The sequence below is a fragment of the Nicotiana tabacum genome, chromosome 11, assembly GCF_000715075.1.
Source record: "Nicotiana tabacum cultivar K326 chromosome 11, ASM71507v2, whole genome shotgun sequence".
NCBI lineage: Eukaryota > Viridiplantae > Streptophyta > Magnoliopsida > Solanales > Solanaceae > Nicotiana > Nicotiana tabacum.
This window is the reverse complement of record NC_134090.1, coordinates 147888490-147905114: the sequence shown is the minus strand read 5'-3', so window position 1 is coordinate 147905114 and position 16625 is coordinate 147888490. Positions and strand designations below refer to the sequence as shown.

Sequence of the window (16625 nt, the reverse complement as noted above, 5' to 3'; positions counted from 1 at the left end):
ATTTGGCGAATCTTTGCTTCTGGGAACTGTCCGTTAGGACTTATCTCGACTGCTTGAGTGCTAAGATCTTCCTCATGAGGTACTGTCTGGCATCTTCCGAACTGTCTCAAGACTCGGCCGGGTGCGTAAGGTTGAATGCTCTTAAGCCCCATCAGCAAGAAATGAGTTTTAGCCGCCGACATATATAAGATCTCATCAACAGGCAACCATCCCAACGTCCATTGTATTTGGCTGGCAGTAAGAGCTTGAAAGAACGAGGTCCATGCCAGGACTCCTTTGGGCAAAATGATCCCTTTGGTTCTCGTGTAAGATTCTTCTATGCGGGTCTTTTCCGGGGAACCATGGCTCAAAATCTCGGAATGATGGCAGAGGTGCTCGGTCATCCATAGCTGTAAGAGCAAGTTACAACCTTCGAAGAAATTTCCCCCGGCTTTACAAACTGTAAGAGCTCGAAAGATGTCAGATACCACCATCGGCGCGAGAGTACTGTCGCTTTGCGTGAGCAAAGTGCTGACGACCCCAGATATCTTCAAATCAATGTTTCCATCTTTTCTTGGAAATACCAGAAGGCCCAGGAACATCATCATGAATGCTACCCGTTTGTGCTCGTCCCACTTCTGACGAACTCCTTTGCTGCACAGTTTGTTGATTGGATTATTGAATCCCCCCTCATGACCGTACCTATCATATATGAAGCATGGAGTACAGAATCCGGCTGCTAGATCCGGGTTGTGGACTGTTCTAGGTATTTTCAATGAATCTAGGAACCGATGTACCGTGACGACTCTTGGGGCGACCAGGTATTTTTCCCTCAAGGGAAGCTTAGTATTCCTGATGTATCCGGCCATTTCTTCCAAAGTCGGGGTGAGTTCAAAATCAGAGAAATGGAAAACATTGTGCGCCGGGTCCCAATAGGTAATCAAAGCTCTTATGATATCTCCCCGGGGTTGGACTTCCAACAGACCCACAAGACCTTTCAGATATTTCTTAACCTCATTTTGTCCTTCAACACCTAGATCATTCCACCATAGCCGTAACTTGACAGGGATTTTGGTCATTATTGAAAAATGTTCATTTTGCATCGTGCTCATCCTGCACATTTATTAAGGTGATTTTAACAAAACGACTTGACTCAAAATATTTTAAACAGAAGGGATCAAGTTTTGAACACGGCCTTTAAACACTTCGGGGATGAAGATTTTAAGGCTGTGTGGGTCTACTGGATAAAATGCTAAACAAGACCGAAAGGTGGCTATTTATGCAAAGTCAGCCTTTCGGCGTCCCTTTCGGGAACATTCGGCTATTTATGACAAAACAACGTCACCCGACTTATTTATGACTCTTTAAAAATTTGAAACGCATTTTTTTTGATTTTGGCTATTTTAGAAAAAATGGGGTTGAACCCGACGAGGGTTGCCTACGTATCTCACATCCAGTGAGAATCAAACCGGCGTAGTTCGGGATATCGTAAAATAGGAAAAAATCGAATAAACCTAGAAATCAGGAATGCGTATTTTTTTACATTTTTTTTGAAAAGAGATAAAGATTAAAGTAACTATTTATTATTTTTTTTTATATTATTATTTTTTTTAAGAAAAATTTGGACTATTAGTCTGAATTCATAAAAGGGGTACTACGAAAGAAACAACACATTTTTTTTGAATTATGAATTTTCGATTTTTTTTTTTACTTTTAAAATAAATACCTTTTCTTTTTTTTTTGATTTTGAAAGTGATAAAAGAAAATTTTTATATTTTTTTTAATAACTCTCAATAAACAAGACAGTTTTTTTTTAGAAAAATTCCGGCGAGGTTTTGACACTACTTGGACATTGGTTTTATTTTCCAAAAATAAGTAATTATCTCTCCTACGCTGCTATTTTCCCCTTTTTTTTTAAGAACCGGTCGACATGCGGAACCGAAGCAAATAAATGCACAACACAGATAGGAATGCAGCATGATGGTCTTCTCCATTTCAGGTTGCCTGTCCTAGACGGACCCAACCCCTGTGTTGAGTCCCCTAAGTCAAATGCAATATGATGCAAATAAGCGTTCCTACTAGGGATCCGGCATGAAGTTTCGTTATACTAGGTTTAAACCTTGGTATTTGTTCTAGACTGTGTACCCGAGCGGACAACTCGAGTCGAGGAGGGGGCTACGTACCGGGGACCCGCGAGATCGTCCGGCTTTGTAACTTGTCCGACCTCTTTCTTATTTCAGGTATTAACACTAACAGAATAGGGAGTCTCGACCAGCGAGCTTCTCCCCAGAGGTAAGAAAAGAAGGGTTTCGGCACAGTTTATATACAGTTCAGATAATATCAAAAGCGGTAACAGACAACATTTAGCACTTTTATGCAAAACATGTAATAAAGATCACATAATAAAGCCAAATATAACAATTATTCTAAGCTCGAATTCTTGGACCCTGAACCAGTGGTTCTGGGTCACAATTCCCCAGCAGAGTCGCCAGAGCTGTCACACCTCCTTTTTGCGCGCCCCGCCCCCAAGGGTTTAAAATGCGCGAGGGAGTTTTTCCAATTTAAGTGACAATATTCGAAATGGGATTATTTGTTTAATTCAGAGTCGCCACTTGGGAAAGGTTTGGTTTTGGTGTCCCAAGTCACCAGTTTATCTTGAATCCCAAATCGAGGAAATTTTCGACTTTTCCAAATAAAGTCTGCGAACCAGAAATTCTAAGTAAGGAATTCTGTTGACCCGAGGGAAGGTGTTAGGCACCCTCGAATCCCGTGGTTCTAGCACGGTCGCTTAAATTGTTATAATGGCTAAGTATCTGATTTAAATACATGTTGTGACTTATGTGCTTTTATTAAGTTTAAGCCGCTTTTATTATTATCATTTATTTTTATAGAATTGCAACGTCATGAAAATGCATCTCGAACCACGTCACAATCAATGCACCCGTAGTTGTTAACACATTTCGACTCCGTTGAGACTTGGATTTGGGTCACATCAATGTGCACCCAATTTTTAAGAATATAATTTACTTAAAGTCGCGCCTAAAGAATCTAAACGCGTTATTATCTTTGGGGAAGGCAGTGAAATTCACTAAACAGTCCGTCCCAAATTCTAAGTATTTATCATGATCAATTACTGAGGGCCCCGCAATTTGCATTTTTTATTTGGCGAGGCTCGTCTCATTATTTTAGAAGGGTACCCTACAGTGGCTACATTTCTATTATTTTGTTTCCAGAGATAGGAGAATGAAAAAATATATGCTAATTGAAGTATATGTCTTGGCCTAAATCGGACTCCTATCAATTTCTGATTAATTACTTATAAAGTAAGAAAGCATCATGCCTTACGAAAATACTTTGGTCGAACAAAAGATTACATATGATATTGATGAAATGCAATACTTAATCCGAACATCACATACGAAAAGATTTCTTGTTGAACTTAACTGAACTTATTTGGGCTAGATTAAAGGATAACTGGCAAAGTAAAATGTTTTAACTTGACAAAGAATCATGTGCTAGTTAACGAAATACAACACTTAATCCGAACACTTCGAGTTGAACTTAACTAAACTTACGTGGACTAATCTTGACTAAAAAAATAACTAAATGAAACAGGAACAGTATCGTATAAGGTCGAAACATACATGCCCATATCAACAAACGAACTACCGAGCTAAAACACAACAGGATAAACTTAGTCGAATATCAGTACATGCTTTCGAACTGCTGAATTATAAACTAATCAATTTTCACAGGCCTGTTAATGTACTATGAATATTACAGCAAATGCTTGAACTTCTTCAACCTTTTTCATTTCATGCTTTCAAACTGTTTCAATTACATCAATATGGGACTTGAAATGTGTACCTGAAAATGCTGAAAGTGCAAAGGAGAAGAAGAAGAAGATGGGAATCAGCAGCAGCAAAAAGGCAGAATTAACAGTAGCAGCAGGACAAAAATGCAGCAGCAATAGTGAGCAAGATAGCAGCAGCAATCAGAACAGCACAACAGAAAGGATTCTGTTGCGAGATGGAACTAGAGTTGAAGGAGAAACAACCCGATGAAACAGCACACAGTGTGATACTCCAGACAGTCCAATTCCGGAATATACCAAATGCAGCAGAACACTAACAATAATCTCGATTGAAATTTAGAAGAAAGAACACTGCCTAACGTATTGACAATAAATGAACTTCAGACAAACAAGACCAAGTTTCTGATTTCTTAATCTGTTTTTATCTCTTTCTTGCTCTCTTTCTATTCCTGCCAACTCTTTCTCTTTCTTTCCTATCCTCACAATGTATGTATTTCAAGCTTTCTCTTCAAAACTCCTCACAGTTCTGTCTCTCCCCTCAATTCTGTCTATCTCCCCTCCTAATTCTGTATATCCTCCCTTTTATAAGCCTCAGTCCTACTCCTTTTAACAACCTGTTTTCAGAATATCACAGTACCCCTCCCATGTGCCTTCCATTTTCAATTCCAACTTTAGCTAATTAAGTATTAAACCCCATCAACATTCCCTGGCAGACTTACTTTTAAAAGGTTTAACACTTTTTAAACTTAAAGTAAGGTATGGGCAGTAGAATATATCTGACAGCACATGCTGTCAAATTGTTTAAAACTTAAAAGCCTTCTTAATGCAGAAAAACAGGCTGTGCACAAGGCACATGAGGTGCACCAATGCACATGCTGTGCACGAGTGCACATGCCTTCCAATTCAGAATTTAAACATAAACGATCCTTTTTACATTAACTGATCAATTCAAACAATCTATAAGTAAGCAAAACTGGTTCTTAATTGACTCAAGGCAAATGTTCATCAGAAGCAAATCGATTTACTTTGTTCAGATAGTTGAAACTAATTGACGACACATGTCGACTCGACTATATTAGCATTAACATACACAATCGTAGCCAAAAATCCGACCTTTAAACAGTATTGATACATGGTTTGAATTATACTGACTAAGCAGAAATACACTCGAGGAGTCAACTAGTCAGTCCAAACTTGAAAATCAGCTACTTGCACAACATTTACATACACATTATCAGAACAAAATGGAAGGGCTTAATCAAACAACAGAGGTTCGGGTAAAGTGGACAAACAAAAGTTGATAAAATTAAAACAAGTATGAACAGACTTTTAAAAACAAATCACACGGACTAAAACAAATAAAGGAAATAAAGCAAACTCACCTTAAAACTCGAAACATCAAAAGTTTGAACTCGGATTTGGACAGACCTTTCTTAAGGCTGAACGGACTTTAATCGAAGTGTTTCTCAGATGAGAAACACTTCGATTAAGGTCCATTAGACCTTAATCTTTTTGGCTCGGACGGGCATGGGCCAGTGATGAAGAACTACAAAGTTCCAAAACTCAGATCCGGGATTCATGTTTCCCTGGTTAGATTCGGACCAAACCAAGTATGGTTTGGTCACGAGGGGGTTTGGGGAGTGTCTGGTATGAATTTAGGGCAGATCGGTGTAGATTGGGTTCCGACTCGAATCTTCAAATGAAGATTCGAGAAGGTGGGCTAGGATTCGAGGTGTGTGGTTAATGGATTTGGGTTCAGGACGTCAAGGGGGTTCTATGGTGTTAGGGGCGAGGTCACCGGCGTCCGTGCCGCCGGTTTTCATGGCGAGGGGTACAGGGGCGGCTCTAGGGTTTGGGGGTTATGGTGAAGACGATGAAGGCTGGGGTTTGGATAGGGGGGCAGGGTAGTGTTAGGAGTTTATATAGTTAGTGAGCAAATGGATTCTGGCCGTTGGATGAGATGAGATGAAGGGCCAGGATCCTTTGGCTAACAAGGGACGACGTCGTTTCAAGGATAAATGTTTGGGGTCGGTCCGGGTGAGACGTGTCGGGTTTGTTGGTGGGTTACGGGGGACTGATCTTGGCCGTTGATCAATCTGAGATCAACGGCCCAGATCACACTGGGCTAAAACGTCGTCGTTTGGATGTCCTGGGTATCAGGTGGTGTTGGATCGGGCAGGCCTGGGTCTTGGTCTGTTCGTTTGGGCCAATTTTGTTAAAATTGGCCCAAGTCCAGAAGGGAAAGGGTCCTTTCTTTATATTTTTTTTTATTTTATTATTTATTTCCTTTTTATTTTAAAACAAAACTAAACCAAAAATCAAATTAAAATTAAATACACACTCAATACAATTATTTGCACACTAAAATATTTCAAAACAGGTAAAGTTGAACAAAAAATAAAATCACGGACGAAGATGCCTATTCATGATTTTCTATTTAACGACCGGATTACGGTTCGAATTATGCAGGACACATATATATTTTTTTTGAATTTTGTTTTAATAAAGTAAATAAATAAAAATGGGCCGAAGTCACAAATAAATTAACAAGGTGCCGCACAGAAATCCAAAATTTGTACAGCAGGGCCAATTATTATTTTTTACTTCCTTTTGGAGCGATTGTCGTGCGAAACAAAAATCGCGTGCTCACAGTTGCTTCTTTAATTGAAAGCATGCCTAAGTTTCTGTTCATTATTTCTGTTATCTTTGAGGATGTTAAGTTTGTCACTACCTATCAGTCCAAAGGTTGGACTTGTTATTTACTGAGTTGGTGTACTCACGTTACCCCTGCACCTCGTGTGCAGATTCAGGCACTTTGGAGCCAGTGGCGGTGGTTGATCGAGGCTTCTGACTTAGGAGATTATTGAGGTATCTGCACGACGTTTGCAGACCTTGGCTCTCCACCTTACTTTCCAATTGTATTTCAGTTGCTCCCTTAGACATTATAATAGACTATGTATTTTTTCTTAGACGCTCATGCACTCATTGACACCCAGTTTTGGGCTGGATTGTATTTATTCTTGGAATTTCTTATGATTCAAATAGTTCTTTAACTGTTAAAAGTTTCCGTAAATATTTTCAAACTTATTATTATCGGGTTGATTGTTGAGTTGAGGGTGGCCTAGTTTCACGATAGGCATCATCACGACGGGTCGAGTTTTGGGTCGTGACAACTACGAGAGCAATTACTCGATTAATTAGCAACCATAAGCGAATTGTATGAAAGGAAGAGTTAATTTGAGCGCAATAGGATTGGCAAATCGATCACAACCCTGTAATGTTCATCTCTACTTAATACATAACAACCATTTTCTGCTTGACTAATTAGCTACTTGTTATATTCATTGCTTAGTATAATTACACTTTTAAACTCTGATTTACTCGACTGAATAACAATCTTGGTGAAATTAGTGAGTAATTGACACACGTCTCTGTGAGTTCGGCACTCGACTTATCATTTTATTATTTCTCGATCACGTATACTTGTGTGTGCGTGCGGTAGCAACAATATGCACAGTTATTGCCTTTCTTTTGTATACATGTGGTGCATCAGTGCATGTGATAGGTTTGTTTTATGTTTAGATACAAATTCTCCTTCTTATGCCTGGCCACTCTATTGTAAGTTATATTTGTTGTGTCATAGGATTGGCTAATGACACCCTGATAGGATAAATACATATATTCCCAAACTTGGTACTATATATGTACTATTTAAGTCGAAAGCAATGAGTGCAGATGCATCTACTAGAATAAAATCTAGAATAAAATCTATATTGAACGATGTATCAGAAGACAGAGCTAGGTCCACTGAATCTCCTCTTTGGCTTTAAGGAGACTTGAATTATTGTTGTCATCGTTAATATGTTGCATATTCCCAACTGCAAGAAAAGAATTGGATGCGCCATTTGGCAGTAAGTGATGGTTATTCAAATGAAAGTCACCAAGAGGAGGCTCGTTTAATCTTGCAGGAAAACTCATTCGCGATGGCAATGGCAATGGCAATGGAAAATTCGGAAGTTGCAATGAACAAGCTCCAAAACTCAAGTCTCCGAGGTAACTTCCAACAAAACTTGGCCTTAAATATTCACTTCCAACGAAAGGTTTTCGTTCGAATGGAAATGGAAGATCTTGAACTTGCATTCTGCAATTTGAACCTTTGACACTTTTTCGAGATGTCATGCAATTAGGTTGCCCGTTCAACGTGGATGCTGAACGAATGTGTCCGGGAACACCATTTGTCTTGTTTGTTGAAGGCACTTCATGGTTGTGTTTTCCCTCATATGTTGTGATTACTGATTTTAAGTTATCTGAAGCCCTTTCCACGTGCTTTCTCACTATGCATCCAGCATTGGTACATTTATAGTAGCTCCTACACAGGACACATGAAACATTTCTTTATAAATTTCAACTGAGTTAAGAGGCAGCCCGGTGCATTAAGGGAAGGGCCGGACCACTAGAGTCTATTGTACGCAGCCATATCCTACATTTCTGCAAGAGGCTGTTTCCATGGCTTGAACCCTTGACCTCCTGGTCACATGGCAGCAACTTTACCAGTTATGCCAAGGCCCCTTCCAGGAGTTAAGAGAATAGAATCAAAAGAAAGCTGTCAAGGGAACTACAACTATGCATTTGACATGTTATCTTATAAATAGATACCTGGGGTTTGGGTTCCCTTTGACAACTTTTTGGCCATATTTTCTCCAGCGATAGCCATCTTCAAGAATATCGATGTCACTCTCTACCTGGAGGACTACTTTTGGTTCTCTCACTGTTCTTGATAGTAAACTCGGTTCGGCTGAATAACTTTTTTTCTTCCTGAAGTCAAAGGTAATTCCACAACTTACACTACTAGAGATCAGGTGATTTCCGTATATCGGTCGGAAATAAGAGTATTTGGTCGTAAAAGACAACAAAAGTGACTGATAGCAAAAAAATAAACTTTCCGACCGATTTCGGTCGGAAAATTTATCAAATATTTGGTCAAACTTGTATATAATGTAAAAAATAATTATTTATTAGAATATTTTCAAATTTCCGACCGAATTCGGTCGGGAACTGGTCAAATTTTTGGTCAACCTTGTATATAATGTAAAAAATAATTATTTATTAAAATATTTCCAAATTGCTTTTTGTATTTTTTGTTTCCCGCGCAAGACAAAAAACCGAAATAATTATAACTCAATATTTCCGACCGAATTCGGTCGGAAAGTGGTCAAATATTTGGTCAACATTGTACATAAATAATTATTTATTAGAATATTTCCAAGTTTCCGACCGAATTCGGAAACTTTGATTTTTTTTTAATATATTTAATTAACCAACCGAAAAAATTATAATTGAATATTTCCAATCGAATTCAGTCTAAAAAATGCTTATATATAAATTTAATTATATTGTGTATGTAAATAAACAATATTTACTATAACTTATATATATAAATATAAGCTATATTCGATATACTATATATATATTTGATATAGTAGTATCCTTAAGTAATGTTAGGTTTGATTCGACCGTAAATTGATAATTATATTACGTAGAAGTGTGTTAGTGATATAGTAGTATCCTTAAGTAATATATAAATATATATGCTATACTATACTATATATACTATCCACACTACTAAAAACAGTTGTTTACCGACGCAGCAGTACCGACGGACCTTTTTCTGTCGCTTATAGTAATTAGTAAGTGTATTAGTTGTAATTAGCTTATAGATTGACATTACACTAAGTATAAGTACTTTAGTAGTATCCTTAAGTAATGTTAGGTTTGATTCGACCTTAAAATGATAATTTTATTACGTAGAAGTGTATTAGTGACAATTAGCTTATATAAATTGATAATTACAATAAGCATAAGTGGATTTGCCGATGATTTATTCTAAATTCGCAATCACACTACCTAAATGTATAGTGTGTGTGTATATATATATATATCTTAAATTGATAATTATTGTAAGTAGAACTGCATTAATGGTATCCTTAAGTAACATTAACAATCAATGAACTAGTGGTATCCTTATATAAGTAACGTTAGTTATTGATTAGCCGATATATTGATAATTATACACTAAATGGAAGTGTATTAATGATATTTGTGAGAAATGTGTGTGATTGTTTATCTTTAGTTTGATAATTAAAGTAAGTGGAAGTTTATTAGTGGTATCGTTAAGTAATATTAGTGTACAACAACAACAATTAACTAGCTTATAAATTGAAAATTATGGGTCATTAATTTTTGTTTATATAATTACGTGTTAAATTCTAAATAATTATAAATTTGATATTGATTCATGCTAATTTGTTAGTTAGAATTTTATTAATTGTGCATTATGATTTCTGTTATACAATATAATATTTATAAGTGAGAGAATTATTTTAGAATTTAATCATTAAGTTTTACAATTATTTTAAAAAATAAGTTTGTTTTAGTAATGGAATGTCAGGCAAAAGGCCCTAACTTAACAATTTTCCTTTCTCTTTCGTTCTCTGCCTCTCTGCTTCTGCCGCTAATCACAGGCTTCACCATCATCGTCGGCATTCATCCAAGCGGCCATCGTCATCGTCGTCGGAAATCCAAGCGGCCAGCGTAGGTACTCAGGCTCCTCTCCATCTCTGGTAAGTTTTCTTTTTCTTCCACCTCTCTAACTATTTTAGAGATGCATTTTCTGGATCTGTTTTGGGCCGTTTCAGTCTAGAGAAAAACGGAACCCTAGTTAGGTCTTTTACGGAGCCTCTTGTTGTTCTGATTTCTCTTTTACGAACTAGCTAGGATTGAGGTCTCTACAAAGTTCAATCCTTTCTTTCTATATTTTGTAACGGTGCCTAGTACATTGTCATTTGTACATGCTCATTTGCTCATTATTTTTTGAAATAAAATTTTGATCTGTTGTTTATGTATGTTCCGTCTCACTGCTTCCCACATAGGAAATATGCTTAAGAACTTGCACTAGAGTATTAGCTAACTAATTTACCCAACTTGGAAAATATGCTTGACCACTTACAGTTGAGTGTTATGATGAGGACCTAAATAGTCCATGAAGATCAATTTCAAATAAGGTCTTAATTGATTGATAGAATTAGAGCATTGCAAACAAATGCGCTGTTTTTTGGCAACGATTGTGTTTCTTTTGATGGTTATTTTGATATGCTGGGGGTTAATTACTTAGGTTCTTTTTTTAAATATTAATTGATTGTAGATTGATGTACATGTTTGTGCTTTTACTCCTCTTTAAACTGCAGGAGTTTTGCTGAAAATTGTTTTCTTTTTTCAAGTAATAAAATAAGGTCTGTTAGTGTAATTTGGATAGAATTTTGATTGAATGGATATGTAGTTTAGTATTACGGTGTTCTGTCAAATAAACAAATTCATATCTTACTACTCTTGTGTTAATAACAAATTCATATCTTACTACCCTTGTGTTAATAACAAATTCATATTTACTTTTTTCTTTCTCTGTTCTGCTTGTATTTGCTTAATTGTGTCGTTCTCATACAAGTTGTGTTGCTTTCAAGTGTCAACTATCATTGTTTTGTTGAAAGACATGTAATATTCCAACCAAATAAAGTATTTGTCTTCTCTTTAATCGTTTGTCTGCACCATTAATTTGAATTATGATCAATACAACTTGTAATTTATTCGTTCTTTATGTAAATGGATTATCGTAGTTGGATGTATAATAGGAATTATCCTAATCGTTGGTTTTTGAGGGAGGAATTTATAGAAGTGGTTGAGGTATTTATTACGCATGCAATGTCACTTGAACCGTTTCGGATTGGAGGGTTGATTAGGAGTCCTTGTGTGAAGTGCAAGTGTTTGTATTATTTTGGACCAGAGGATGTTAAGACTCATCTTTATCAAAAAGGGTTTAAGGATAATTACTTTGTGTGGACTAGTCATGGAGAGATTGATGGTACTGATGGTGTATTTCATAATGTAGTTGGTCAAAGTAGTAGGTTGGTGGGGAATAATGTTCAACATCCGAGATACCATGAAATGGTTGTGGATGCTCTAGGGATGCACTTCGATTTTGAAACCAACGAAAGTGTTGAACAACCTCCTAATGAAGAAGCAAAATATTTTTATGAACAGTTAGAGGCTGCTAGTCGTCCACTAAACAAGGGAGTATGCACTCTCAGTCTGTTGCGGTTAGATTATTAAGTATCAAATCAGATACCAATATTTCTCAAACAGGAATGGATTCTTTCATTGGCCTTATGAGTGAACTAGTTGACCCAAATTTCAACATACCTGAAGATTTCTATAAGGCTAAAAGATTGGTTTTTAAATTAGGACTCTCGTCTATGAGAATTGAATGTTATGAAGATGGTTGCATGTTGTATTATAAGGGTGATGCAGATTTAGAAAGTTGTAAATTTTGTGAAAAACCTCGTTTTAAGCGGATTTCCAGCGGGAAGAATGTTGTTGTGAAGTCGATGCATTACTTACCTCTTATTCCTAGATTATGAAGACCACAATTTTAGAAGGGGAAAGAACATAGTAATGGTTAACATATAACACAAACTAATTAGAGAATATTGGAACTAGAACACAACCTTGGAGTTGTATGGCCAAACATTATATAGACTAACCAGCTCTAGGCTATCAAAAACCAAAGTTTTTTTCAGTAAAGCTCAAGTGGACTCCATATAATCCCACCTTCATGTCATATTTTTTATTCTACGTTTCTCTCAAGGATCTAGTTACTTAAAATTCCTATCTCTTAAATTACTCTGCTTTTACAACAAAATGCGAGTATAGCTATAGTTTTCGTAAACACGTTTATTATATTTGTAGGAAAAAAAATTGGGGAGGAAGATGAGTCATGATGAGTTCTTCATGGAGACTCACATCCGGAAGAAGAAGGCACCAACAGATCAAACTAGATGGGTCGAGGACCGGGCAGAGACTACACATGTAAGTTTCATAACTACTATAAATGTTTATAATATTATATAGTTAGTAATTTTCTATCTTCTAAATAAAGGGTCGCTACAAGATCAATTTGGAGGAGTACACTCAGAGCTTGCCACTAAATGAGCAACGCGAGCGACCGCCCATTTCAGATGAAGAAGAGAAGAGGATATGGTTGAGTACTGTCGGTGGTCCTAAAAAGGGGATAGCATACGACCTTTCAGATAAATCGTTTCGGCGCTATAGGACTGGATTACAAGGTATAGGGACTTCCGCCCAAGGCGAGGCAATTGATAGTTCGGCTATATCGTCTATGGAAGAGAAGATCGCAAAGCTGACAGCAGAGCTTGAAGAGACCAAGGCTAGAGAAAAGAAGAATTTTGATACCCTTCAAGGTCAGCTAGAAAGGAGGGACAAACAATTTGATCTCCTTCAAGGTCAGCTGGCCAATCTTCTTGCTTATGGTGCTTTCCCCATTCCCCGGTCTCCTCCTCCTTCCCCACCTGCCGGCGATGAAGGTCGTAGGACCGAAGATGAAGATGATGCTACATAAAAAACTCATTGAATGTTGTGTATTGTTAAACAAAGTTGTGAACTTGTCAGTATTTTGTTGTTGGTTATTTGAATGATGATTATATTGTTATTGAACACTTTAGTAGTTGTTGTTGTGGTTATTAGTTGTTGTGGTTGTGGTTATTAGTTGTTGGTTAATTGTTGTTGGTGGTGGTTATTAGTTATTTTATTGAGTTTTCATGGTTGAATGGCAGCAATGTAAGCTGCCATTATAGGATGTATATTGGTTTAAATTGGTAGGTAGTGTACGGTTGGAAATTATTTTTTTTGCCCAGAAATTATAAATTTATATTTATTTTTTAAATAAATTAACAATTTACAAATAATTATTTAATTAGATAATATTATTATTTTTTAAAAGTTTCAACCGAATTCGGTCGGAAAACTAAAATTAAAAATAAATAAATAATAATAATTTCTGACTGATTTCGGTCGGAAATTTGAAAATTAAAAAAAAAAATATTTAATAATTTCCGATCGATTTCGGTCGGAAAATAAAGTTTGACTGCCAGTCAGCGCATTGGATTTTATCGACCGATTGCGGTCGGAAATTTTCGACCAATATTTTCCGACCGATTTCGGTCGGAAATTTGCGACCAATTGCGGTCGGTCTGCATTTGCGACCATTGTTTTTCCTTCCAATTAAAAAGGGTCGGAATTTGGTCGAAAATTATCAATTTCCGACCGATTTCGGTCGGGAATCACCTGATTTTTAGTAGTGTTAAACGATTAGTGTTGTAAACGCTCGCACAATAACCCTCCTCTAAAACTTTTTTAACTACTATTGGCGTATTTTGACATGTTATGGCTAGTACCTGCCTTATTTTCTAGGTTAGTGATCCCATTTTTTCATAGACGGTTGTGTGTAGTTATCTTTTAAACGATCTGGTGGTATAAAACTCCTTTTAAACTCATTTCAAAAATAGATAAAGCGAAAGAAGAATAGTGGGAGGAAAAAGGTACCTTCTTTTTGTCTCTAATTCATACTCATTGACATCATCACCAAGGAAAGTACCTTCTTGAGTGGCCCAATCTCCATCGTCGCCATCATAACTAGTAAGTGTAGAAGAAAGCTCAGGAGTTCCAGCTGATTCAAACACATTCATGGATTTTGGATTGGTTGACATTGGATCAGAAACTTCAGTCAAGACAGATGCAGAGGATGTTCTTTTTAGACCATTAGCACTGTGATTTGTAATATTCTTATTACACTCAAATTGCTGATTTCTCCAAACTGATGCATTTTCTTGGCCTATTTCCTTCACGTCCCTAACAGCATAAGAATTATCCATACTTGGTTGTCGAATAGATTGAGTTTTTGGGTGATTATGAGCACCATTGTAGACAATTTCTATAACCTGTCCATTTGGTGCACACTCTACTTTTTTCCTAACAGGACAACTTTGCTGAGTACATTTATAGTAACTTCTTGGAAAATTACTCCCTTTTACGCGCTTTTGTCCGTACTTTCTCCATGTGAATCCATCATCTGAACTGCTAGGAATAATGTTAGAAATAAAAACACCCTTCTGTTCAAATTGGTTTTGTTTCTTGGTAAATTCTTCTTGCTGAGGGATTTTTTTATTTGTTAACTCAATGCTGTTCAAAGTTTGTTGTACATTTGTTTCAGTAGGTGTCTGCAATTGAGGGGAATACAAAAACTTACATACCAATACATATATATACTAAGCTAAAGTTCCATGCATGTGGTACACATTGCAACATATCAATGAGATATATAGTTGATAATAAGTAAAACATTGAGAACCTAGACCATTTCTAATAGGAAAGAACAAAATCAGATTGGATTAAGATAGTCGATCCATTTAAAGAGAGTGCAATTGTTTTATCATATTAGACTGGAATAAGGATGAGAGTGAGAGTGGTCACGTATAATGGCAAAGTGAGGAATTTCATTAAGGGTGTCAAGATTTAATATATATGCATTAATGCAGTATTTGACATATATACATATTCAATTGACCTCTTCTCTACATATGTAGCTTTTTATCCAAACCAATATGTGAATTTATGGAGGAGTGACCACAAAACTTTATCTCAATTTTTAGGTGAAAAAAAGGAACTTCTTTAGTTATTTCAAAAGGCAAGACTTATCTTATGAATTTACTTTGTTGGGGGATGGAGGGAGGGAGTGGGGTAGCACAAAATTACTCAAAAATCACATTAAAAAAAAATATTAGGAATAAATTTTCTAGAACATCAGCACAATGTTAAATTGCTCAGACTACTTTCAAACAAATATTCTAACTATATGATGTTGACTAGCATGCATGCGTAATTTCTTTTCCATTTTCCTTTCTTTTCCCTTTCTTTCAGGACTATTCATGTACAAGGAACTTAATTAGTTCTTATTGTCCATTTCATTTTTGTTTTAGCTGAACTAATTTCAAATTTTCGAAAAGAAAAAAGCTAATTTCCAATTTGAATTTAACGAGGGAAAAAAAAGGCAATACCACTGAATTTGGAAACATCACCGGAGAATCAAGCAATGCTGCCGGACTAATGCCGGGAGGTATCGTTAGGACAGCCGGCCGACAAGGGAGTGACGACATGGCTACAGGTAACCCAGGCTAGCAACTTTCTGAAAGTAACGTTCAACAATAACTGCGCTTCAATTCCAAAAAAAAATTATTGAGAGTTTTCTACAATAAAGGTTTCAAGCTCAGATAAAAGAAAAGTATATTAGTAGATTGATAGCAACATAAAACGTAGTCAATTTATATTCATTCTCACAACACATGATACATTGCTAAAGTCGAATAATGTTAAATGGTTTCTTAAGTACCTTAATTTGTTGTATGAACTCATTGCCTTAAAACCGCATTTGGCTGCCTAGCATTCACCAATGCTAGGCTTATCATTTCTCCCTCAAATAATTAATTAAGAGCAATCGAACTTTCACTAGTCATTTATTCACTTCCCACCTTTAATTAAGAGCAGTTTCTTGAGTCTCAACACTCAAGCTTTGGTTGAAGTCTAAATTTCCAATAACTAGAGTGAGTGAAAAGTGAATTATTTTTTGTTTATTGTAAAGGAAAAACTACTAGGTATGAGTTTTTAAGTATTTGGTTAGCATAAAAATAGGGAACGTCTTTGGTTAGCCGAGAAAAGTGAGAAAGAAGGTTTTAGAAGGTTGCGTAATATAGGGACCATATGGCCACGTTTTAGTATCTACTCCTTTCTTATCTTAAAAAAATAAAAATTAAGTTAGGTATTTCATTACGATCTACTAGTTGTTATCTAAAGTAAAGGTAAATAAGGATAACAGATCGATAAAGTCGCTAGTTGTTATATAAGATTATATTTGTCGACTCTTGGTTTG

The 16625-nt window shown here is 36.3% G+C and overlaps 2 protein-coding genes across 3 annotated transcripts; one reads left to right on the top strand and one right to left on the bottom strand.

The window, feature by feature from the left end:
* Nucleotides 1-7457: 7457 nt before the first annotated feature.
* LOC107808636 (putative WRKY transcription factor 26) lies at nucleotides 7458-16350 on the bottom strand. Of its 2 annotated transcripts, none has more exons than XM_016633161.2 (5): nucleotides 16089-16350; nucleotides 15757-15912; nucleotides 14246-14919; nucleotides 8450-8608; nucleotides 7458-8162 (listed from the first exon to the last, which is right to left on the bottom strand). In XM_016633161.2, the coding sequence occupies exons 2-5, from the start codon at nucleotides 15853-15855 to the stop codon at nucleotides 7592-7594; spliced, it is 1503 nt and encodes a 500-aa protein (XP_016488647.1). In that variant the 5' UTR covers nucleotides 15856-15912; nucleotides 16089-16350; the 3' UTR covers nucleotides 7458-7591. The 2 variants fall into 2 exon arrangements, with proteins under 2 accessions (XP_016488647.1, XP_016488648.1); XM_016633162.2 differs by having other exon boundaries at nucleotides 15757-15907; nucleotides 16089-16349.
* On the top strand, nucleotides 10242-13386 carry LOC107808637 (uncharacterized). The gene is made up of 3 exons (XM_016633163.2): nucleotides 10242-10413; nucleotides 12593-12712; nucleotides 12783-13386. Exons 2-3 carry the CDS (start codon nucleotides 12614-12616, stop codon nucleotides 13260-13262), a joined length of 579 nt encoding a protein of 192 aa, XP_016488649.2. The 5' UTR covers nucleotides 10242-10413; nucleotides 12593-12613; the 3' UTR covers nucleotides 13263-13386.
* Nucleotides 16351-16625: the final 275 nt, after the last annotated feature.